At 41.7% G+C, this 25,477-nt stretch overlaps 1 protein-coding gene across 5 annotated transcripts in view; it reads left to right on the forward strand.

Annotated features, from left to right (window-relative positions):
* KANTR (KANTR integral membrane protein) overlaps positions 1-24,351 on the forward strand; it is a 34,703-nt gene extending 10,352 nt beyond the window's left edge. For 3 of the 5 annotated variants that reach the window (XM_054470887.1, XM_054470888.1, XM_063660370.1), the window contains one exon: positions 19,185-24,351. In XM_054470887.1, coding sequence (XP_054326862.1) covers positions 19,981-20,211 — 231 coding nt within the window. In that variant the 5' untranslated portion in view covers positions 19,185-19,980 and the 3' untranslated portion in view covers positions 20,212-24,351. Of the gene's footprint in view, positions 1-11,198; positions 11,340-14,526; positions 15,943-19,184 lie in introns of those variants that run through there. The other 2 variants (XR_010125444.1, XR_008496988.2) reach the window with 2 other exon arrangements.
* Positions 24,352-25,477: the final 1,126 nt, after the last annotated feature.

Raw genomic sequence — 25,477 nt, forward strand, 5'->3', positions numbered from 1 at the left:
CGAGGTTTTGCCATGTTGGCCAGGGTGGTCTCAAACTCCTGACCTCAAGTGAGCCACCCACCTCGGCCTCCCAAACATGATCAATTTTAGAACATTTTCACCCCCACACCCCCACCAAAGAAGCTTCATACTCATTAGCAGTCACTTCCCATTAGTCTTCTCCCCAGTCTTAGCCACCCACTAATATTCTTTCTGTCTCTATCTAGAGATTTGTCTATTCTAGATATTCCATATAAATGAGATCATACAAGATACTGGTCTTGCTGGCTGGCTTCTTTCGCTTAGCATAATGTTTTGAGGTCCATCCATGCTGTTGCATGTATCATTCCTTCCTATTGTCAAATAATATTCTGTCGTATGGATCTACCTCCGTTCCTCAGTTGGTCAGTTCAGTTGCTTTCATGTTGGCCAATATGACTAATGTTTCTCTGAACATGGAGTGGAATTGCTGTCATATGGTGGCTCTATGTTTAACTTTTTTTTTTTTCTTTTTGAGACAGGGTCTCACTCTGTCACCCAGACTGGAATGCAGTGTCCCAATCTTGGCTCACTGCAACCTCCGCCTCCTGGGCTCAAGTGATCCTCCCCCTTCAGCCTCCTGAGTGGCTGGGACCATGGGCATGTGCCACCACACCTGGCTAATTTTTGTATTTTTTGTAGAGATGGGGTTTTGCCATGTTGCCCAGGCTGGTCTTGATCTCCTGGGCTCAAGTGATCTGCCCTCCTCGGCCTCCCAAAGTGCTGAGATTATAGGTATGAGCCGTGGTGCCCCGCCTTATGTTTTGAGGAGCTATCAAACTGTTTGCAAAAGTGGCTATGCCATTTTACAGTCCTATCAGCAATGTATGAAGGTTCCAATTTCTCCATATCCTCATCAACACTTTTCATTTGTCTTTTTTATTATAGCCATCCTAGTGAGTATGAAAGTGGTGTCTCATTGTAGTTTTGATTTTCATTTCCCTAATAACTCATGATATTGAATGTCCTTTTATATGCTTGTATATCTTTGGAGAAATGTCTATTCAAATTCTTAGCCCATTTTTAATTGGATTATGTGTCTTTTTATTATTGAGTTGCAGGACTTCTTTTTTTTTTTGGAGACGGAGTCTCACTCTGTCACCCAGGCTGGAGTGCAGTGGCGTGATCTTGGCTTACTTCAACCTCCGCCTCCTGGGTTCAAGCAATTCTCCTGCCTCAGCCTCCTGAATAGCTGGGACTACAGGCACACGACGACGCACCTGGCTAATTTTTTTTTTTTTTTTGTATTTTAGTAGAGATGGGGTTTCACCGTGTTGCCCAGGCTGATCTTGAACTCCTGAGCTCAGGCAGTCCACCTGCCTCGGCCACCCAAAGTGCTAGGATTACAGGCATGAGCCACTGCACCTGGCCAGGACTTCTTCATGTATCTGGATATAAGTCCTTTGTCAGATAAAATGAATTATAAATATTTTCTCCCATTCTGTGGGTTCTTTTCATTTTATTGATGGTATCTTTTGATGTACAGTAGGTTTTAATTTCAGTGATGTCCAGCTTACCTATTTTGTTGTCACTTGGGCATTTGGTGTTATATCCAATAAATCGTCGCCTAACTCAGGGTGACAAAGATTTATTCCTATGTTTTCTTCTAGGAATTTTATCGTTTTAGCTCTTACATTTAGGACAGTGATCCATTTTGAGTTATTTTTGTTTCAAGACAGGGTCTCGTTCTGTCACCCAGGCTGGAGTGCAGTGGCACAATCACAGCTCACTGCAGCCTTGACCTCTTAGGCTCAAGTGATCCCCCCATCTCAGCCTCCTGAGTAGCTGACGCTACAAGTGTGAGCCATCACACCCAGCTAATTTTTGTGTTTTTTGTAGAGATGAGGTCTCTCTATGTTGCCCATGCTGGTCTCGAACTCCTGGGCTCAAGTGATCCTCTCACCTCAGCCTCCCAAAGTGCTGGGATTACAGACATACTGTACCCAGCCCATTTTGAGTTAATATTTGTGTATAGTGTGAGAGTAGGGATACAGGTTTATTCTTCCGACATGGATATCTAGTTTTCTCAGCACCTTTTGTTGAAAAATATTCTTTTTACCATTGGATTGTCTTGGCAACCTTGTCAAAAATCAGTTGACCATAGACCAGGCATAGTGACACCCATCTGTAGTCCCAGCTACTAGAGAGGCTGAAGCAGGAGGATCACTTTAGCCCAGGAGTTCAGGGCCAACCTGGGCAACATAGTGACACCCCATCTCTGAAAAAAATAAAGAATTGACCATAAAACATAAACATAAACATAAAGGTTAACTTCTGGACTCTTAATTCTATTCTATTGATTTGCATGTCTGTCACTATGCTAGACCACACTGTCTTAATTACTGTAGTTGTAGTAAGTTTTGAAGTCAAGAAGTGAGAGTCTTCCAACTTTGTTCTTTTTCAAGATTGTTTTGGCTATCCTTGCATTTTCATACGAATTTTAGGATCAGCTTTCCAATTTCTTTCTTTTTTTTTTCTTTTACAGATAGGATCTTTCTCTGTTGCCCAGGCTGGAGTGCAATGGTGTGATCATACTTCACTGCAGCCTTGAACTCCTGGGCTCAAGTGATCCTCTTTGCTTTTTTTTTTTTTTTTGGTAGAGACAGGGTCTTGCTTTGTAGCCCAGGCTGATATCAAACTCCTGGCTTCAAACAATCCTCCTGCCTCGTCCTCCCAAAGTGCTGGGATTACAGGCATGATCTACCAAACTCAGCAGCTTATCAATTTCTTAAAAAAAAAAAAAAAAGCAGCTGAAATTCTCATAGAGATTATGTTGAATCTGTATATCAACTTGGGGAGTATTGCCATTTAACAGTATTGTCTTCTAGTCTGTGAACATGGGATTTATTTAGATCTTTAATTTCTTTCAGGAGTGTTTTATAGTTTTCAGTGTACAAGTCTTGCAGTTCCTTTGTTAAATTTATTCCTAGGCATTTTATTCTTTTTGATACTACTTTAAAATGGGATGTTTTTTAATTTTAAAAAATTTTTAAATTAAAATAATTTTTAATTTCCTCATGCTTTTATCTCAGAGTCAGGGGTTTGTTTTCTAGAGACAAGGTCTTGCTCTGTTGCTAGACCTGCAACAGAGTGCAATAAACTAGAGTGCAATGGCTCCATCATAGCCCACAGCAGCCTTGAACTCATGGGATTACAGGTGTGAACCACTGCACCTAGCTGGACTTTTTCTTTTTTTCTTTTTTTTGAGACAGAGTCTCACTCTGTCACCCAGGCTGGAGTGCAGTGGTGCGCTCTCGGCTCATTGCAACCTCCGCCTCCAGGGTTCAAGCGATTCTCCTGCCTCAGCCTCCAGAGTAGCTGGGATTACAGGCACCCGCCACTACACCCAGCTAATTTTTTGTATTTTTAGTAGAGACGGAGTTGCACCATGTTGGCCAGGCTGGTCTCAAACTCCTGACCTCGTGATCTGCCCGCCTTGGCCTCCCAAAGTGCTGGGATTACAGGCGTGAGCCACCGTGCCTGGCCTTCAAATTTTTTCTTTATTTTTCTTTCTTTCTTTTTTTTTTTTTTTTTGAGACAGAGTCTCACTCTGTCACCCAGGCTGGAGTGCAGTGGCGTGATCTCAGCTTACTGCAACCTCCGCCTCCCGGGTTCAAGCAATTCTTGTGCCTCAGCGTCCCAAGTAGCTGGGACTACAGGTGCATACCACCACACCCAGCTAATTTTTGTATTTTTAGTAGCGATGGGGTTTTGCCATGTTGGCCAGGCTGGTCTCGGACTCCTGGCCTCAAGTAATCCACCCGACCTCAGCCTCCCAAAGTGCTGGGATTACAGGCATGAGCCACTGCCCCCAGCCCTTAATTTCATTTCTTGATTGTTCATTGCTAGTGCATAGAAATACAATTGATTTTTGTTTATTGATCCTCTATCATATGACATTGCTGAACTTGTTTATTAGTTCAAATAGTTTTTTGGTGGATTCCTTGGGATTTTTTAATATACAAGATCATGTTATCTCTAAATAGAGATAGTTTCACTTTTTTGTTTCCTGTCTGAATGCCTTTTGTTTTTTTGAGGCAGGGTCTCGCTCTGTAACCCAGGCTGCAGTGCAGCAGTGTGATCATAGCTCACTGCAACCTCGAACTCTTGGGCTCAAGCAATCCTCCCATCTCAGCCTCCCAAGTATGTAGGGCTACATACAGGTGCACACCACCACACCCAGCTAATTTTTAATTTTTTTGTAGAGACAAGGGTCTCACTGTGTTGCCCAGGCTGGTCTCAAACTCCTAGATTCAAGCAGTCCTTTCACTTCAGCCTCCCAAAGTGCTGGGATTACCAGCTTTGTTCTTTTTGCTCCAGATTACTTTGGCTATTTGGTGTCTTTTGTGGTTTATACAAATTTTAGTATTTTTCTGTAAAAAATGACAAGGAACTTTTATAGAGATTGCATTAAATTTGTAGATCACTTTGAGTAGTATGGACATTTAAACAATACTAATTTTTCCAATTCATGACCACAGGGTATCCTTCCATGTATTTGTATCATCTTCAGTTTCATTCATCAATGTCTTACTGTTTTCAGGGTACACGTCTTTTACCTCCTTGGTTAAATTTATTCCTAAGTTTGTTTTTTGTTGTTTTGTTTTTGTTTTTGTTTTTGTTTTGAGATGGAGTTTCGCTCTTGTTGCCCAGGCTGGAGTATGCAGTGGCGCGATCTCGTCTCACTGCAACCTCCGCCTCCCAGTTTCAAACGATTCTCCTGCCTCAGCCTCCCGAGTAGCTGGGATTACAGATGTGTGCTACCACACCCTGCTAATTTTGTATTTTTAGTAGAGACGGGGTTTCGCCATGTTGGCCAGCCTGGCTTCGAACCCCTGGCCTCAGGTGATCCACCCGCCTCGGCCTCCCAAAGTGCTGGGATTACAGGCATGAGCCACTGCGCCCGGTTATTCCTAAGTATTTTACTTTTTTTCTGTAGCTATTGTAAATGGGATTGCTTTCTTGATTTCTTTTTCAGATAGTTTGTTGTTAGTGTATAGAAATGCTACTGATTTTTGTATGTTGATTTTGTATCCTGCAACTTTACTGAATTTATTTGTTCTAACGGTTTTCTTTTTTCTTTTTTTTTTTTTTTTGGAGACAGAGTCTCACTGTATCGCCTAAGCGGGAGTGCAGTGGCATGTTCTCAGCTCACTGCACCCCCTGTCTCCTGGGTTCAAGCAATTCTCATGCCTCAGCCTCCCGAGTAGCTGGGACTATAGGCGTGTGCCACCATACCTGGCTAAGTTTTATATTTTTTAGTAGAGATGGGGTTTTACCATGTTGGCCAGGGTGGTCTCGAACTCCTGGCCTCAAGCCATCTGCCTGCCTCGGCCTCCCAAAGTGCTGGGATTACAGGCATGAGCCACTGCACCCAGGCTTGTTCTAACAGTTTTTTGGTGGAGTCTTTAGTATTTTCTATATATAAGATTGTGTCGTCTGCAAATGGGAACAATTTTACTTCTTCCTGTCCAATTTGGGTGCCTTTTATTTCTTTCTCTTGACTTATTCCTCTGGCTGGAACTTCTAGTATTCTGTAGAATAGAGTTCCTCATCTTAAAGGAAAGGCTTTCAACTTTTCACCATTGAGTATGATGGTAGCTGTGGGTTTGTTATATATGGTATTTATTATGTTGAGGTACATTTCTCCTAATCTAGTTTTTTGAGTTTTTATCATGAAGGGATGTTGAATTTTGCCAAATGCTTTTTCTGCATCTATTGACATATGGTTTTTGTCCTTCATTCTGCTAATTTGCATGTGTTGAACCAACCTTGCATCCTTGTGATAAATCCTACTTGATCATAGTAAATGATCCATTTAACGTACTGTTAAATATGGTTTCCAGTACTTTGTTGAGGATTTTTGCTTCTCTGTTCATCAGGGATATTGGCCTGTAATTTTCTTTTCCTCTAGTGTCATTGTCTGCCTTTGGTATCGGGGTAATGCTGGCCTCATAAAAAGAGTTTGGGGCCGGGCGCGGTGGCTCACGCCTGTAATCCCAGCACTTTAGGAGGCCAAGGCAGGTGGATCACAAGGTCAGGAGTTTGAGACCAGCCTGACCAACATGGTGAAACCCTGTCTCTACTAAAAATACAAAAATTAGCCGGGCGTGGTGGCATGCGCCTGTAACCCCAGCTACTCAGGAGGCTGAGGCAGGAGAATTGCTTGAATCCGGGAGGCGGAGATTGCAGTGAGCTGAGATTGCGCCACTGCACTCCAGCCTGAGTGACAGAGCGAGACTCTGTCTCAAAAAAAAAAAGAGTTTGGAAGTATGCCTTCTTCTTCAGTTTTTTGGAAGAGTTTGAGAATGACTGATATTACTTCTTTATTTTATAAATTTTATTTATTTATTTATTTTTGAGACAGAGTCTTGCTCTGTCACCCAGGCTGGAGTGCAGTGGTGCAATCACAGCCCACCGCCTCAACCTCCTGGGCTTAAGCAGTCCTACCACCTCAGCCTCCTGAATAGCTGCAACTAGAGGCATGCAACGACCACTCCCGGCTAAGTTTTAAAGTTTTTTTTTTAGAGATGGGGTCTTGCTATGTTGCCCAGGCTGGTCTCAAACTCCTGCCTTGAACTCAAGCAGTCCTCCTGCCTCGGCCTCCTAAAGTGCTAGGAGTACAGGCCTGAGCCACCACACCCAGCCTAAAACATCTTGTAACTGGCTATTTTAAGCTGGTAACAACTTAACTTTGAGTGCATTAAAAAATTCTACACTTTCGCTCCACCCCCTCACCACATTTTGTGGTTTTGATGGTATAATTTATTTCTTTTTATAATGTGTATCTGTTAACAAATTATTGTAGATATTATTTTAATAATTTTACCTCTTAACCTTTATACTACATGTATAAGCAATCTACACACCACCATTACAGTATTATAGTATTCTGAATTTGACTGTATACTTACTTTTACCAGTGAGTTTTATACTTTCATATGTTTTCGTGTTACTAATTAGCATTCTTTTCTTGCAGCTTGAAAAACTCTCTTTAGCACAGAGGTGTCCAAGGGAACGAATACAGTCATGAGTTCTTAGTTTCTGTTTCTGGTTGAGCCAGTTAAGCCCCTTCCTCATCCCTCTTTTCTGCTTATCACTAGACACAGAAACTAAAAACCGTGGCTTCAGGCTGCTAAAAACTTAAAAACAAAACAGAACAACAACAACAAAATAAGGCGGGTTAGACAAGCTAACTTTAGCATTTCTTGTAAGACAGATCTAGTGGCAATGAACTCCCTCAGCTTTTGTTTGTCTTGGAAAGTCTCTTGTCTCTCATTCATTTTTTGTTTTTTAATTATTTTTTTTAAATTTCGGTTGGTTTTTGGGGAACAGGTGGTGGTTGGTTACATGGGTAAATTCTTTAGTGGTGAATTCTGAGATTTTGGTGTACCCATCACCCAAGCAGTATACACTATACCCAATGTGTAGTCTCTTATCCCTCACCCCCTCCCACCCTTTCCCCCGAGTCCCCAAAGTCCATTGTGTCATTCTTATGCCTTTGCATCCTCATAGCTTAGCTCCCACTTATGATTGAGAACATACAATGTTTGGTTTTCCATTCCTGAGTTACTTCACTTAAAATAATGGTCTCCGAGTCCATCCAGGTTGCTGCGAATGCCATTATTTCATTCCTTTTTATGGCTGAGTAGTATTCCATGGTATATATATTACCACAGTTTCCTTATCCACTCGTTAACTGATGGGCATCTGGGCTGGTGCCATGTTTTTGCAGTTGTGAATTGTGCTGCTATAAACATGCATGTGCAAGTGTCTTTTTCATATAATGACTTTTCCTCTCCATTTCTGAAAGGCAGCTTTGCTGGTACAGTTTTTGATTGGAAGGTTTTTTCCTTCAGCACACTGAATAGATCATTTCACTTTTTCATGGCCTGTAAGGTCTCTGCTGCGAAATCTGCTGCTAGCCTTATTAGAACTCCTGTACCTGTTATTTGCTACTTTTCTCTTCCTGCTTTCAAGGATCCTCTGCTTGTCCTTGATTTTTGACAGTTTGATTATATGTTTTTGTATAGTCTTGTTTGCATTTAATTTGATTGGAGAACTTTGACCTATGCCTGGATATTTTGTATCTTTCTCCAAACTTGGAAAGCTTTCTGCTATTACTTTTTAAAGTAAGCTTTCTGTTCCTTTGTCTTTTTCTTCTCCTTCATGAACTCTGTAATTCAAAAATTTGCTCTTTTGAAGCTATCCTGTAAATCCCGTAAGCTGTCTTATTTCTTTTTCATTTTTCCCCCATGACTGTATATTTTCAAATAATCTGTCTTCAGGTTCACAGATTCTTTTTTCTGCTTGATCAGTTCTGAGTGGGATATATCCCACTCAGGGGATATCAACAGAGTACCTTGTGAGCATGAGATGATTACAATTATGCACTTTAACAAGACTTTATCTTTGACCTTTTGGCGATCTTCTTCTTGCCCATGGGCAGCTGTCATTTGCGGGGATAACAGTCAATTCCAGCCACCAGAGCATGGCTGTAGGGGAAGATTGAGGTGCCCTTATCAACGTTCTTCATGGTGACAGCTTTGTGTCCAGAGTAGCATTCAGCCAGGACCAGCACCACTTTCCCAGGTTTCATGAACTTGCCCATTTCAACAGCAACCAACCAAGCCTATAGCAGAAAACACACACACACACACACACACACACACACACACACACACAAAAACCCTAATTTTTAAAATAATTTCAATCTCTCTGTTAAATGTTTCATTTTATTCATTTTTTCATGATATCATTGAATTGTCCCTGCATATTTTCTTGAAGTTCTGAGCTTCTTTTATATAATTACTTTGAATTCTTTGTAAGCCACTTCATACGTCTCCTCTTTGTAGGGTCAGTTACTGGTGCTTTCTTTTGTTCCTTTGGTGGTGGTGTGTTTCCCTTTCCCTGATTGTTCTTTTTTTTTTTTTTTTTTTTGAGGTGGAGTCTCGCTCTGTCACCTACCCACTCCAGGCTGGAGTGCAGTGGCGCGATCTCGGCTCACTGCGACCCCTGGCTCCTGGGTTCAAGCTATTCTCATGCCTCAGCCTCCCGAGTAGCTGGGATTACAGGCGCGTGCCACCATGCCCAGCTAATTTTTGTATTTTTAGTAGAGTTGGGGGTTTCACCATGTTGGTCAGGCTGGTCTCGAACTCCTGACCTCAAGTGATCTGCCCGCCTCAGCCTCCCAAAGTGCTGGGATTACAGGTGTGGGCCACTGCACCCAGTCGATTGTACTTTTTAAAAACAAAACAAAACAAAATTTATTTTGAGACAGAGTCTCACTCTGTCACCCAGGCTGGAGTGCAGTGGCATGATCTCAGCTCACTGCAACCTCTGCCTCCCAGTCTCAAGCGACCCTCCTGCCTCAGCCTTCCAAGTAACTGGGACCACAGACATGCGCCACTACATCCAGCTAATTTTTTTGTAGAGACGGGGTTTCGCCATGTTGCCCAGGCTGGTCTCAAACTCCTGAGCTCAAGCAATCCACCTGCCTCGGCCTCCCAAGGTGTTGGGATTACAGGCGTGAGCCACCGCTCCAGGTTAAAAAAATTTTTTCCTTAAAAAATAGAGACAGGGTCTGGCTATGTTGCCCAGGCTGGTCTCAAACTCCTCGGCTCAAGCAGTCTGCCCGCCTCGGCCTCCCAGAGTGCTCGGGATTATAGGCCTGAGCCACCGTGCTTGGCCTCCCTGATTGTTCTTGATCCTTGTGGCTGTGCATTGTTGTCTGCACATCTGAAGACGTGAAAACTCATTCTAGTCTTTGCAGACTGCCTTTGTCTGGGAAAGCCCCTCACCAGTCAGCCTGTCCAGAGATTCTGGACTGGCCATCTGGCATGTTCTGTGGGCAGGCTTGCTGCTGGAGTCCTCAGGCAGGCTGGTCTGGTGTCTGGGTCAGCAGGTAGGTGGACCCGATGACTGGGTCCATGGGGTTTGGCCTGGAGCCTGGATCCAAACAGATGGGCCTGTTGATTGGGTATGTGAAGGTGGGCCTGGTGCCTGGGTCCACAAGAGCACAGCTGGTTCCTGGATCTGTGGGAGCCAACTTCATGTCTGGGTCTACAGGGGCTGACATGGTGCTGAGGTGGACCTGAAGCCTCAATCTGCATGTCAAGCCTGGGTTCTGGGTCCATGGGGGCTGGCCTGGATCCTGGGTCTGCAAGGGTGGTCCTGGAGCCTCAGTCCACAGGAGTTGGTTTGGCACCAGAGCTTACTAGGGTGGGCCTGAACCCTGGGTCAGCTAGAGCCTTTGGCCATGAGGACCAGCCTGGAGCCTGGGAACTCTGTGGTGCTGGGGCAGGTGTGGCGCCTGGATTCTCTAGGCCCAGCCCAGTACTGGGATCTACCGGAATGGGCCTGGACCCTGGATCTGTTGGAGCATGGGGCTGCAGGGACCAGCCTGAAGGGTGGGGCCACAGAGATCAGTCCACCACTGGGCAGGCCTAGAGTCTGTGTCTGAGTGTGCCAGCCTGGTACTTGAATCTGGAAGTGATCTCCTGGTGCCGGGGCAGGCCTGCAGCCTAGGGCTGTGTAGGTTGACCTGGTTCTGGGCTGGGCTGGAACCTAAGGTGGGCCTGGAGCCTGGGACCACATGGCCTGGCCTGGCACTGGGTGGGCCTGGAGCCTGTGTCCACAAGGTCTTGCTGGATGCTGGGTCTGCAGGTGCTGGCCTAATGACTAGTGCTGTGGAGGCTGGCCTGGTGCTGGGGTGGGCCTGAAACCTGAGGCTGGGGGGGCCAGCCCCATGCTGGGGGTGGTCTGGGACCCACGGCCACCTGGGCTGGCCTGGCCTGGCCCTGGAACAAGCCTGGTACCTGAGTCTGTGGGGGCTAGCCTGGCACTGGGGTGGGTCTGGAGACTGAGACTGCCGGGCAGACCTGGAGTGTGAGGCAGTGGAATCTGGTCTGGTGCTGGGGCAGGCCTGGAGGCTCGGTCTGCAGGTACCAGCCTAGAGGCTTGGGCTGTGGGTGCCTGCCCGGTGCTGGGTTTGGCTGGGGCAGGCCTGGTGTCGGAGTCCAAGGGAAAGCCTAGTGCTTACTTCCTTTCTCTTCCCCGAGAAAAGTATCTCTTTTTCCCACTGCACTGCCTGGGGTTGGGGGAGGGGTGGCATGGATAGTGTGTAACTTTTTTTCCTACCCTCTTCAAAGTGTCTTTTCTTATTTCTGTGCTACACCCAGGTGCTGTCAACTCTCACCTGGTTTCCTTAGCTCTGGTGAAGTATTTTCGTGTGTGGATTGTTTTTCAAATTGATGTTTCTGTTGGGGGATGAGCACTGGAAAGTCCTGCTCTGCCATCTTGCTGCCATCTGGACTCCCAAGGTTTGTTGTTGGTCTGTTTTTGTTTTTGTTGTTGTCATAGTTCTTTTTCTTGTTACTGCTTGTTTTTTCAGTGACTTTTCTGAACTCATTTTGTGGATTCAGTCTCCACCTGAGGTTCCAGCCCAGCCCAGAACCAGGCCGACCTACACAGCCCTAGGCTGCAGGCCTGCCCCGGCACCAGGAGATCACTTCTAGATTCAAGTACCTGCATTATGTGGCCTCTGAGTTGCCTGCTAGCAGCCTTTTTTCTTTTCAGTTCTTGTTTTTCTTTTTAAGCCTGGATTCCTAGGGGTCACACCTAGTGAATAAATATAATTTGGTGGTCAGCCAGTGATTGGTCAGAATATATCCTTAAATGCCTTGCCTGTACATCTTCCAACCCTTGCCAAGAGGATCTGCGTAAGAAAGCATTGCCTTCAAAGTCCAGCCAGTGTATGAGACAGCCTTCGCTTTCACTTTGTATTTGCACAGGGCCTTGCAGTCAGCCAGAAGTGAGTGGCTTGGGTCCTCTCCTATCCCAGCTCTTTACTTGGCATGCATATAGCCTTGAGTATATGCACAGCCCTTTAGATCCCTAGGAATATGTCAGAGCTTTTCAAAGTTTCCTATGGTTGTCTCATTCTCTAGGATTTCCTGTAAAATTCTCTAAGTGGTCAGATTTCTCTGTTGTCTGGAATTTGGTCACCTTTTGGATCCTGTACCACGGAGCTAGGGAGGGTTGGGGAGGGAGGATGGGGATCACCACAAGTGAAATGTCGTAGACCTCACTGTCTTGCCAAGATTCAGTAGTTTCTTTGGATGATGATTTTCACTTCTTTCTGTGGCTTTGGTTAATTGCCAGAGTTCTAAAAGGGTTGATTTGAGTTGGTTTGACCATCTTTTCATTGTTTTAGAGGGAAAGTGAGTTCATCAAAGTCCTCGCTCTGCCATTCCATCTATCTACTATTACTCCTGTCTTTGAAAAAAACTTTAAATCCTCTTCATCTCACATGCCTTTGCAGTTATGACTTCATTTCTCAATTCCCCTAACAGCAAAACTCTTCAAAGAGTTTTCCTTCCTCACGTTCTCTACTTTTCTCCTATATGCTGTTCATATAACATATATTAGATATATGATAAAATAGGCCAGGCACAGCGGCTCACACCTGTAATCCCAGGACTTTGGGAGGCTGAGGCGGGTGAATCACTTGAGGTCAGGAGTTGAAGACCAGCCTGGCCAACATGGTGAAATCCCGTCTCTACTAAAAATATAAAAATTAGCTGGGTGTGGTGGCATGTGCCTGTAATCCCAGCTACTTGGAAGGCTGAGGTAGGAGAATCGCTTGAACCCAAGAGGAGGAGGTTGCAGGGAGCCAAGGTCACGCCACTGCACTCCAGCTTGGGGGACGGAGCGAGATTCCATCTCAAAAAACAAAAAAACCCAGAATATATACATTATATACACGAGTTATAAATATAATAATATGAAAACCCAAGAACTCAACAACCCCACCCAAGAACATTAATGATATCATCTACCTGTGTGTCATTTTCTATCCCATTCCTCACCCTCCCCACCACTCCACTCCTGAAATTCCTACTCTGCTAAGTCTTGTGCTTAACATTCACTTGCCCTTTTTGATATATGGGATTTTTTTTTCATATTTGTGGGGATGCTTAACCAATACGTTGTTTATTTGACTCAGTTGTGAGCCTTGTAAAAATAATATCATACTGTGTGTGTGTGTGTGTGTGTGTGTGTGTGTGTTTGTGTTTGGTTTTTGTTTTTTTTTTTTTTTTTTTTTTTTTGAGACAGAGTTTCACTTGTCGCCCAGGCTGGAGTGCAGTGCAATGGTGTGATCTCGGCTCACTGTAACCTCCGCCTCCTGGGTTCAAGTGATTCTCCTGCCTCAGCCTCCCGAGTAGCTGGGATTACAGGTGTGCACCACCACACCCAGCTAATTTTGTATTTTTAGTAGAGTTGGGGTTTCACCATGTTGGCCAGGCTGGTCTTGAACTCCTGACCTCAGGTGATCCACCTGCTTCGGCCTCCCAAAGTGCTGGGATTACAGGCGTGAGCCACCACGCCCGGCCCTGTGTGGTCTTCTGAGATTTAGCTTTTTTCATTCAATATTATGTTTCTGAGATTCACCTATGTTGTTACATGTAGCTAAAGTTTGTTTACAGTATTCCCTTGGGTGACCATAAGACAAATTATCCATTCAACCGTTGTTGGACATTTGGGTCATTTCCAGCTTTTTGCTCTTATGGACAGTGCTACCATGAGCATTCTTAGGTGTATCTCCTGGGACACATGCACACCCATTTTTCTAAGGTGTATAGACCTAGGAATGCGATTGTTGATTAATAGGTCATCCAAAAGTTCGGCTTGACAGGATTATGCCAAACTGGTGGTAACCAATTTGCACTACTTTCAGAAATGTATAAGAGATCCCATTGATCCACATCCTCAAACACTTGATATTGTCCTCCTTCTTATTTTTTGTTATTACACTGAGTGTAAAATGGTATTTCACTGGGGACATATTAGCATTTTCTTAGTCATTAATGTGATCAAGCATCTTTTCATGGTCCTTAGCCACACGTTTCCTCTTCTGTGAAAGGACTGTTAATATCTTTAGCCCATTAAAATTTTTCTGGGTACAGTGGCTCATGCCTGTAATCTCAGCACTTAGGGAGGCCAAGGCAGGCAGATCACTTGAACCCAGGAGTTCGAGACCAGACTGGGCAACATGACGAAACCCCATCTCTACAAAAAATACAAAAATTACCCGGGTGTGGTGGTGCATGCCTGTGGTCCCAGCTACTTGGGAGGCTGAGGTGGGAGGATGGCTTGAGCCCGGGAGGCGGTGGCTACAGTGAGCTGCACTTGAGCCTAGGCGGCAGAACTAGACTGTGTCTCAAATGTGGGTTGGGGGGAGGGGGGAGGGATAGCACTGGGAGATATACCTAATGCTAGATGACGAGTTGGTGGGTGCAGCGCACCAGCATGGCACATGTATATATATGTAACTTACCTGCACATTGGGCACATGTACCATAAAACCTAAAGTATAATAATAATAATAATAATAATAATAATAATAATAATAATAATAATAAAAGAAAAAATAAAAATAAAAAATATAAATTAAAAAAAAAAAAAGGCTAAAATAGAAAAAAAAAAAAAAAATCTTTTTTTTTTTAGATGGGTTCTCACTACATTGCCGAGACTGGTCGTGAACTCCTGTGCTCAAAAGGATCCTCCTGCCTCCATTTCCCAAGTAGCTAGGATTATAGATGTGCATCACCATGCCTGGCTAAATCATTTTTTTATTGATTTGTAGGTGTTCTTTATGTCGATCCTTATCATTGTCAGTTGTATGTGTTGAATAGCTTCTGTAATTTTGAAGCTTTTTTAATGGTGTCTTTGCATGAGCAGAAATTCTTATTTTTCTTTCTTTTTTTTTTTTTTTTTTTTTGAGACGGGGTCTCACTCTTTCACCCAACCAAGCTGGAGTGCAGTGGTGGGATCACAGCTCACTGCAGCCTTGACCTCCCTGGGCTCAGGTGATCCTCCCACCTCAGCTTCCCGAGTAGCTGGGACTACAGGTGTGTGCCATGCCCGTAAATTAGCCATACCTGGCTAATTGGTATTTTTTATTTTTTGTAGAGACAGGGTCTCCCTGTTGCCCAGGCTAGTCTTATTTTTGAGTTGAACAAATCCATCTTTTCTTTATTATCGCCAGCAATTTTTTGTCTTGTCTTCTCTAACCTATAGTTATAAACATTTTCTTTATTTTCTTCTAATAAAAGTTTTAAAAGTTTACCTTTCACATTTAAGTCCAAATGGAATTGGTTTTTGTGTGGTATAAGGTAGGGAGCTGGTTTCATTATTTTCCATATGGATAACATAATAATCTGAGAAACCACCTCTGGCTGGAGCATCAAAGTTCCATATCCATATAGATCTGTTTCTGGCCTCTCTTTGCTGTTGGCTAGCTTTTTGTCCCTGAACCAGTACTATACTGCCTTAATTACCTTGCCTTCATAATAAATCTTGATATTTGATAAAGCAAAATCTTCCCATCTTATTTTTCTTCAGAAGTATCATGTATTTTTAGCCCTTTGTTATTTTATTTATTTATTTATTTATTTTGAGATAGGTTCTTGCTCTGTCACCCAGGCTGGAGTACAGTGGTGTGATCTTGGCTCATAACAGCCTCAACCTTCTGGGCTCAAGCGGTCCTCCCACCTCAGCCTCCTGGGTAGCTGAGACTACCATCATGCCATCATGCCCAGCTAATTTTTGTATTTTTTGTAGAGACAGGGTTCCCCGCATGTTAACCAGGCTGGTCTCGAACGCCTGTGCTCAAGCAATCCACCCACCTTGGCCTCCCAAAGTGCTGGGATGACAGGCATGAGCTACCTTGACCAGCCCCCCTTTGTTATTTTATTTTATTAATTTAGTCATTTGAGACAGGGTCTTGCTGTGTCACACAGGCTGGAGTGCAGTGGTGCAGTAAGTTCACTGCAGCCTCAACCTCCAGGGCTCAAGCAGTTCTCCTACCTCAGCCTTCCAAGTAGCTGGAACTACAGGGGCATGCCACCACACCCAGCTAATTTTGGTATTTTTTTGTAGAGACAGGGTTTTGCCATGTTCCCCAGGCTGGTCTCGAACTCTTGGCCTCAAGTGATCCTCCTGCCTTGGCCTCCCAAAGTGCTGGGATTACAGGTGGGGGTTACCACGCCCGGCCCCCCTTTGTGTTTTTTTAAACACGTTTCAGAATCAGCTTGTTATGTTCTATAAAAATGTTGGAATTGCAATGAATCTGTAGATCATTTTGAAGAGAATTGATGTTTATGGTGTTGAGTCTCCCTCCCTAAGAGCCTGACATAGCTCTCTATTGTAAATAAATTATTGAATGTCTTCTGGCAGAGCTTTATATTTTTCTGCATAAGGTCTACATATCTTGTGTTAGATTTATTTATTTATTAGAAACTTTATGGGTTTTCTGCTATTATAAGTGGGATCTTCTATTGTATTTTTTATCTCTTTTGTAGGTATATATAAATGAAGTTGGCTTTTGTATATTAGTATTATAACCATTTGCCTTATTACACTTTTTATTATTTATTTTATTTATTTATTTATTATTTATTTATTTTTGAGGTCACAGCTCTCTCAGTTGCCCAGGCTGGAGTGCAGTGGCGCGATCTCGGCTCACTGCAACCTCTGCCTCCCGGGTTCAAGCAATTCTCCTACTCAGCCTTCCCAGTAGCTGGGATTACAAGCGCGTGCCACCACGCTCAGCTAACTTTTTGTATTTTTAGTAGAGATGGGGTTTCACCATGTTGGCCAGGCTGATCTCGAACTCCTGACCTCAAATGATCCACCTGCTTCGGCCTCCCAAGGTGTTGTTTTTTTTGTTTGTTTTTGGTTTTTGAGATGGAGTCTCGCTCTGTCTCCTAGTCTGGAGTGCAGTGGCGCAATCTCGGCTCACTGCCACCCCCACCTCCCAGGTTCAAGCAATTCTCCTGCCTCAGCCTCCTGAGCAGTTGGGATTACAGGCTTCCACCACCATGCCCAGGTAGTTTTTGTATTTTTAGTAAAGACGGGGTTTCACCATGTTGGTCAGGCTGGTCTCTCGAACTCCTGACCTCAGGTGATCTGCCTGCCTTGGCCTCCCAAAGTGCTGGGATTATAGGAGTGAGCCGCCACACCCGGCCCTAAACTTATTTTTAAGTAGGTTTTTATTCTGAAATAGTTTTAGATTTACAGAAAAGTTAGTTAAGAGATAGTACAGAGAGTTTCTGTATATTCCTCACTGTAGTACATTTATCAAAAATAAGAAAGCAACATTGCTATATTACTACTACCTAAACATCAGACTTTACATGGCTTTATCAGTTTTTTTCACTGGTGTCCTTTTTTTGTTCCAGGATCCAATTCAAAATACACATTGCATTCAGTTGTCATGTCTCCATAGTGTCCTCTGGTCTATGACAGTTTCTCAGTCTGTTCTTGTTTTTTTTTTTTTTTTTTTTTTTTTCCAGAAGTCCATTAAGCTGAGAATGTCCTTGTTTTTTATGACCTAACAGTTTTAAGGAATACTGTTGAATGTTCCTCAGTTTGTATTTGTCTGAAGTTTTGCTTATATTTAGACTGGAGTTGTTTTTGGAAAGAACACCAGAGTTTAAATGCCTTTCTTATCAGATCATATCAGAGGTACCTGGTATCCATTGGCATCCCTGGTTTTGTGAACCTTCATCCCTTGGTTAAGGTGGTGTTTGCCAGGTTTTCCCCCTGGCAAGTTGCTGCCTTTCCCTTTTCATAGTCTGTTCTTTGGAAGACTCTAGCCCACCCTCAAGGAGGCGGGAAGAATTGAGCTACAGCTCCTGGAAGGAGGGGGTGTATCCCTGTATATCATTTGAAATTCTTCTGTAAAGATTTGTCTCTTATCCCTTATTTATTTATTCAGTCACTTTTATCAGTATGAACTCATGCATTTTTATTTAATAATTTGAGTTATAGATCTAATACTGTGTTCTTTGTTTTGTTGGTCAAATCAGTCCAGTTTTGGCCACTGGGGACTCTTGCCAGTTGGCCTTTCACATACTCCCATCCTTTGGTTTTGAGCACTGCTTTACTTGCCAGCACTAGGAAATGCTCCAGACTCATCTTGTATTTTCCTCTCTTAGTGCTGGAATCAGCCATTTTTCCAAGGAGCCCTGGTTCCTTTTAAGGTGTCTGTATATTCTTTTATGTTTTCTATGGTGACAACCATATCAGCTATAAATAATGACAGTTTTGTCTTTTCCTTTCCAATCTTTATGCCTTTATTTTTCTTGTCATACTGAGATGACCAGGACATCAGTACAATGATGACAGCATGCATCTGTGTCTTGTTGTGTATTTTAGAGGAAACACCACTAACTTTTCCCTATTAAGAATGATACCGTATTTGCTATAGATTTCCTACAGGTTTTATCAGGTTAAGCAAGTTCCATCCTATTACTCTATACTAAGAGGCTTTTATTTTTTTAATAATGAAAGGGTGTTGAATTTTTACCAAATGCCTTTTCTGTTTCTTATGATAATTATATGTTTTTTCTCCAATAATCTGATATGTGGTAAATGACATTTATAGATTTTCCTCATGTTAGACCATCTTTGCATTTCTTGTATAAACACAACTTGGTCATGGTCTTTCATTTTTTATACAGTGCTGGACTCAGGTTGGTAAACAAAAGTTTGGAATTTTGCAACTGTGTCCATGAATAAAATTGGTCTTTACTTTTCCTTTCTCAGGCTGTTCTTATTGGCTTTTGGCATTAAGGTTCTGCTGGTATAGAATGACTCAGAGTGTTCCCTCTTTTACAATATTCTGGAAGATGCTGTATAACTTTGGAATGATTGGTTTGGTAGAACTCATGCAAAACCATCTTGGTCTAGTGTTTTCCTTTTTAATATTGAATTAGTATTAAACTTATAAATTAAAATCTTTTCAAAATTGTAAATAAGAAGGTTGAAATTTGCTTCCATGTTTATTTTATAAGCTTTATGCTTGAAATGGCTACACACAAATCCTGAGCAAGACTTTTTAATGATGCGTTCTTCAAATTCTTAACAGTCGCCATCCATAAATGTCTTTCTTTGTACAAGTAGGTGATAAAATATTTAAAGCCAATTTTTAAATGTTTCAAAGATATTTAACAATTGGAATTATATGTAACAGCTTTTCTTTTTGTTTCACTGACAAGTATATTGTTAAAACTTCTCTTGATGATGTGAGTAGATTTCAAATCCAGTTGAACGCTTTCATATTAACAATTTCAAAATAATGATGAAGCTCTTATTTGCAGAACATGCATCATTATTAGAACCATCACCCTGCAGCTAGCTTGGATACCATTAAAAGGGCTCATCAGCTGCAAACGGATTAAAGTATCTGGTACTCGGGAAGACAGAGTTTCAGGGTTTCTACCTGGAGCTACACCCTCAGGAAGCCCCTCCTTGGCCTCCCTTCACCCAGTCCCATCCCAACCAGTCACAACTTGGGCTGTGCGTGGTGTTTCTTGGAAACTGGAACACAGACTCCTCCAGCAGCTCCACAGGCCCCTTGTCCTCAATGAGCAGAAGACTACAGGAGCTGGCTACTGAAGAGGCTGTCCAAGTGATAGAGCACCTTCTTGGCCCTGTTTAGCACATTTACTGCAGAGCTGGATGCTACTTATTTGTGCTCACCACCTTCAGGGACTGCAGAGAGATTTGTCAGACCCTGCTTCACTAAGGGCCACCCTCTAAGGATCTCCAGAAGAGGCTGCCCATAGAGAGAAGTGGCCTGCCTAGGGTCTCCACTTCCTCAGGTCCTACCCGGACACCTCTAGGGCTGAGGGGATCAGTATCTCTTCACCTACCTGTAATCCACATACCAAGTGGAAGAATCTGCCTGCTATTTTTTGTTTGTTTTGGCGGGAAGAGTTTTAACTACTGCTGTAATTCCTTTAGTAGCTATGGAACTGTTGAGGATTTCTTTTTCTTCTTGAGTCAATTTTGGTAAGAGAACAGTTTTCTAGGAGTTGGTCCATTTTGTCTGCATTTTCAAATTCATTGGCATAAAGTTTCCTTTTTATTCTCTGCTGTGTATAAACTGTAACAATGTCTCCTTTTTCATTACTGATATTGGTTATTTGTGCCTTCTCACTTTTTTTCTTGATCAATCTCACCAGAGGTTTATCTATTTTATTAGTCTTTTCAAAGAACCAACTTTTGGCTTTGTTGCTCCTCTCTATTGTATCTTTGTTTTCTATTTCTTTAATTTCTGCTCTTATCTTTTTTGATCTCCTTCCTTCCACATTTTTTGGGTTTATTCTGTTGTTCTTTTTCTAATTTAACTGGACATTGAGCTCATTAATTTTCATTCTTGCCCATTTTCTAATTCGTGCGTTTAAGGATATAATTTCCCTCTAACTCCTGCTTCTCCATAAGTTTAGATATGTAGTATTTTCATTATTGCTCAGTTATAAGTACTTCATTTCCATCAAGGTTACTTCTTTGACCTGTAAGTTATATAGAAATGTGTTTTTAGATTTCCAAATGTTTGGGGATTTAAAATTTTATCTCTTTGTTATTGAAATCTATCTTAATTGCATTATGGTCAGAGGATGTGGCTTGTGTGACAACAACTCTGAAATTTTTTAGACTTGTTTTATGGCTTAGTATGTGACCAATATTTTTGAATACTTCCTATGTGCTAATTTATAAGAATGTGTGTTCTCTAATTGTTGAATACAGAGATCTACATATGTCTATTATCAAGTTTGTGAACTATTGTTCAATTTTTACTTATCTATACTGATTTTTTTGGTCATTATCTACTGATAATTGAAAGAGGTGTGTTAATGTTCAACTGTAATGGTGGATTTGGCAATTTCTCCTTGTAATTCTATCTCGTTTCTTGCTTTATATATTTCGAGGGTGTTCATTAGGAATATTCAAATTAAAAATTGTTATATATTCCTGATAAATATGTAATGACCCTCTCTATTCCTGATAATGCATTTTTCTTTGAAACCTATTTTATCTTATATTAATGTAGTAACACAAACTTTTCTTGTTGGGATTTGTGTGGTATATAATTTTCCATCCTTTTACTTTTGAGCATTTTCATGCCATTATGCTTTAATTATATCTCTTGGAAACAACATATAACTGGACCTTTTAAAAAATCTAATCTGATTATCTCTTTTGGTTGGCAAGTTTAGTCTGTTTACATTTACTGTGATGTATTTGGGCTTGTTTCTACCATCATACTTTTTTATTTCTGTTTACCACCACTACCTTTTCGGTGCTTCATTTTCTCTTTTCTCGCCTGCTTTTTTAGTTTTGAGATTTGTTTTCTTATTCAATTTTTTCCTCCCTATTTTTAAATTTTTTTCTATTCTTTCTGCGGTTATCCTTGATGTTTTCCATATGTGTTTAACTTATAAAGTCTAAAGTTAAACAATATTTTAGCCCCCTTCTTAAAGAATGCAGGAAGCTTAGAAACCTTCAACTCTAGTCATTCCTCTCCTGATCACATACTGTTGTTTTCAAATATGTTAGTTTGTTCCTTTTTATAAACCTCACAATTTTACATCATTGTCAGTATTATTTTATATAGACAGTGTTTGTTTGGACTTACATGCATACATTCTTGTATCGCAGATCATCCTTTGGGATCATTTTCTTTCATTATGAATATAGTGTTTAAGTGGGTTTTTTTTTTTAGTACAGGTCTCTTGATGTTAAATTCTTCCAGTTTTTCTTATATGTAAATGTCTTTATTTTATCCTCATTCTTAAAAGATAGTTTGTTACAGGTATTTTTACTCAACACTTAGAATATATGGTTCCATTATCTTTTGGCTTTGAGAAGTCTGTTGCTATTAAGAAGTCGACTATCAGACTGATTGCTGGTTGTGTGTGTGTGTGTGTGTGTGTGTGTGTGTAGTAGTAGTAGTAGTAGTAGTAGTAGAATGTGCAGGGGGTCCTGCAGTTTTACTCTAACATGTTTACATATGTATTTTTTTTCATTCTACTTTGGGAATGTCATGCTTCGTGGCTCAGTGGATTCATGCTTTTCGTAATTTCTGGGAAATTCTCAACCATTATCTCTTCAAATATTGCCTTTCATTTTTTCTAGTTTTTCTTTCTCAGAATACAGTTAGTCATATTTTGGACCTCCTCATTCTATCTTCTGTATCTCATAACATCTCTGAGATTTTCTATCTCCTTGTCTTTCTGCACTTCATTCTGGATAATTTCTTTAGGTATATCTTTCAGCTTACTGATTCTCTTTTCAACTATGTCTAATCTGCTCTTTAATCTGCCCATTGAGTTTTTTATTTCAAAAGTTATATTTTTCATTTGTACAAACCTCATATATTTTACTTGCTAATCTGCCTAGTCATCCCTAATAGTCTCTTATTGCTTGGTCATCTTTGTGATTACATCTGTTATTACTTCTTTAAAACATTTTATATAATTTTTGTTCAACCGGTAGTCACTGTTTGCATGAGTATGACATTGTAAGTATTGTTCACATCAAAACTACATAGTATATTCTGATTACATATCCTTTGTTGTATACCCTTTCGTTTTCCTTGGAGCTAATAATTGTGTATTTTGTTTTCTTTTGCTTAGTGTTCTAGTACCTATTAACTATTCTTCTCTGAAATTCTTTATACAATCCAAATCAGATCATGTCCTTCCACTATTCAGAATTCTCCCATGGCTCCCACCTCCCTCAACAAAAGCCAAAGCCCTCACCATGGCCCAAAAGTCCCTACATAATCTGGTTCCCTTTACCTTTCTTACCTTGTCTCCTATCACTCTCAGTATCACTCACTCTTCTCCAGCTACACTGGCCTCCTTGCTGTTCCCCAAGTGTACTAGATACCCTTCCTTTTCAGGGCCTTTGTACTTATTCTTCTCACTGCCTGAAACACCCTTCCTCTTAAATAATCTGATGAGTTGCCCTAGCACTTCCAGTGTGCTCAAATGTCACCTCCCTAGAGAAGTGTTTCCTGATCAACATATCTAAAATCGCCCCATCACATGCATTTTATATCCCTTTATCCTACTTTATGTATGTTTTTCTACAAAGCACTGATCACCACCTGGTATATTTTATATTTATTTATTGTGGTTAGTGTTTGTCTCTCTTCAGTAGACTGTAAGCTCCATAAAGCAGGGACTTCTGTTTTGTTCACTGCTGTATCCCCAGTGCCATAAACAACAGTGCATAGTAGACACTCAATAAATATTTGTGGAATAAACTGAATGAATGGATGAATGACTTAATTGATTAATGTGGAGGATAGAGAGATAAAGGCCTTGAGGAGTAGGCTAGGCACAAAGGCCTTTAATGCCATGCTAAGGAACTTGGATATCATTTTTCATAAGGTTGGGGGCTGTGAAGAAGCAGTGAGGATAGCTCCTGGGTTCTTTTGGGAGGCAAGTTCTCAGTTGGTAGGGTTGTGGCAAAGCCCCATATTTTCTGACTGGCTGTACACCCTAGGGCTCCTGAAGGCAGGCCTGCCTCTTACTCAAATAGCCCTCAAACTGCTGTGTTGTCATGCTGCCTGTTACCTGGTGAAAAACAAAACCCCAACTCTCATTGGGCTTTCTGATCCCAGCTATCATCCCCCTTTCTCTTGCACTGTGAGGAACTGTTTCCTGGTCCCCAGGCCAAGCGGACCACTCTCATTATACTTTACCTGTGGTACTTGGTGGTGGTAGGGGGGCTGCAGGGGATGGCGTGGAAGTTGGCATGATACTGGACTCATAGTAAGTGTTGTTATAATGGGAGATACCCATAGGAGGGTAAGTTACAGCTCAAAAAGAGTATTTTTCATTGTCAAAGTGAGAACAGGCTGTGTGGGGTTTTAGTCCTGACTTTGCCCCTAGCCCTACTGGGGCCTAGTCTGGCTCCAGTGTTTCTGCCTGCCCATGACTCCGGATACTAATTCTGTTGTCTAATGTGTGACCTACTCTCCTGTTTTGGTCATCCACTAATTTCATCAGCATGCCATCAGAATTATACAGAATGCTATGTATAAGTTCAGTTGAGCAAAATTTGACCACTTACTGTGTGTCAGGCTTCCTGCTGTACACTGAAGACACAGAGATGAACGAGGTGTGTTCCCAGACACAGAACTGTAATTTCAGGGCAGTGTGGTCAGTGCAGTAACACTGGTGGGAAGAATAGACTGTAAGAGCCCCTAAGGAATACACAACCCAGCTCAGGGGACCAAGGAAGCTTTCTTGGAAGAGATGGCATATGAACTAAATCTTAAAAGATTTAGTTTAACTTTCTAATGTTAAACTGCTCTTGCATTTCTGGGATTAAACTGAACATTTTTATGTTGTATTAAATCTTACTCATTCTGGATGTAGTTTGCTAATAAACTGTTTAGGATTTTTGCATCTTTAGCCATCTGTATTTGTCTGGTTAAGGTTATAGTGATCTTATCCAATAAATAAATCAATTTTCTAGGAATTGGTCCACTTCATGTAGTTTGCAAATTAATTATATTCTCTTATTTTTAAATTTTTACTGTATCTTTTATGTTGTTCGTATTATTTGTACCTTTTCTATTTTTTGCTAGTCTCTCCAAAGATTTTTTGTTTAGCGATTGGCCTTGAAAGCTTGCCTTACATATTTAACCTAAAGTCCAAAGTTAAACATACTCCCCACCCAAAGAATTCACAGACTTTATAAATCTTTAATGTCTCCCAATTGACATGTTATTATATCTACTATTTTTGTTCCTCCCTTATTAAGGATGACATTTATGCAAACATTGTTTGTTTAAATACTCATTTACCTTTTATTTGCCCATCTTTCTTCTTTTACCTCAGATGTTGTTTTTGGGATGATTTTTCTTCTTTTTTTTTTTTTTTGAGATGGAGTATCACTCTGTCGCCCAGGCGGGAGTGCAGTGGCGCGATCTGGGCTCACTGCAAGCTCCGCCTCCTGGGTTCACACCATTCTCCTGCCTCAGCCTCCCGAGTAGCTGGGACTACAGGCGCCTGTCACTATGCCTGGCTATTTGTGTGTGTGTGTGTGTGTGTGTTTAGTAGAGACGGAGTTTCACCGTGTTAGCCAGGATGGTCTCGATCTCCTGACCTCGTGATCCGCCTGCCTTGACCTCCCAAAGTGCTGGGATAACAGGCATGAGCCACTGCTCCCAGCCTGATTTTTCCTCTTCTTGAAATACATACAGAACTTTAGAAAATCCTTTAGCATAGATCACTTAATTGGAAACTCTTAGTCTGTGTTTATCTATAAATGCCTTTTTTTCCCTTTATTCTTCTTAAAAGATAGGTTTGCTAGGTACCTACTTCTAAATTGCCTTTTTTAGAAGGATATTAAACACTGACACTAAGAGGACATTATGACACTCATGTGGTTTCTATTATTACTGTTGCAAAGTCTACTGTCACTCTAATTTTTTTTGTAGGTGTTCTTTTTCTCTGGCTGCTTTGAAGGTCCTTTGATTATTGCTTGACTCTATAAGATCTTTTTAGTTGGTGTTGTCTTGCAAATGTTCCTTTTTATAGCTTCCTAATCTTGCCCTATGAATGCAGTGTTTTCTTCTTGTCACTCTGAT

Source organism: Pongo pygmaeus, chromosome X (assembly GCF_028885625.2).
Source record: "Pongo pygmaeus isolate AG05252 chromosome X, NHGRI_mPonPyg2-v2.0_pri, whole genome shotgun sequence".
Taxonomy (NCBI): domain Eukaryota; kingdom Metazoa; phylum Chordata; class Mammalia; order Primates; family Hominidae; genus Pongo; species Pongo pygmaeus.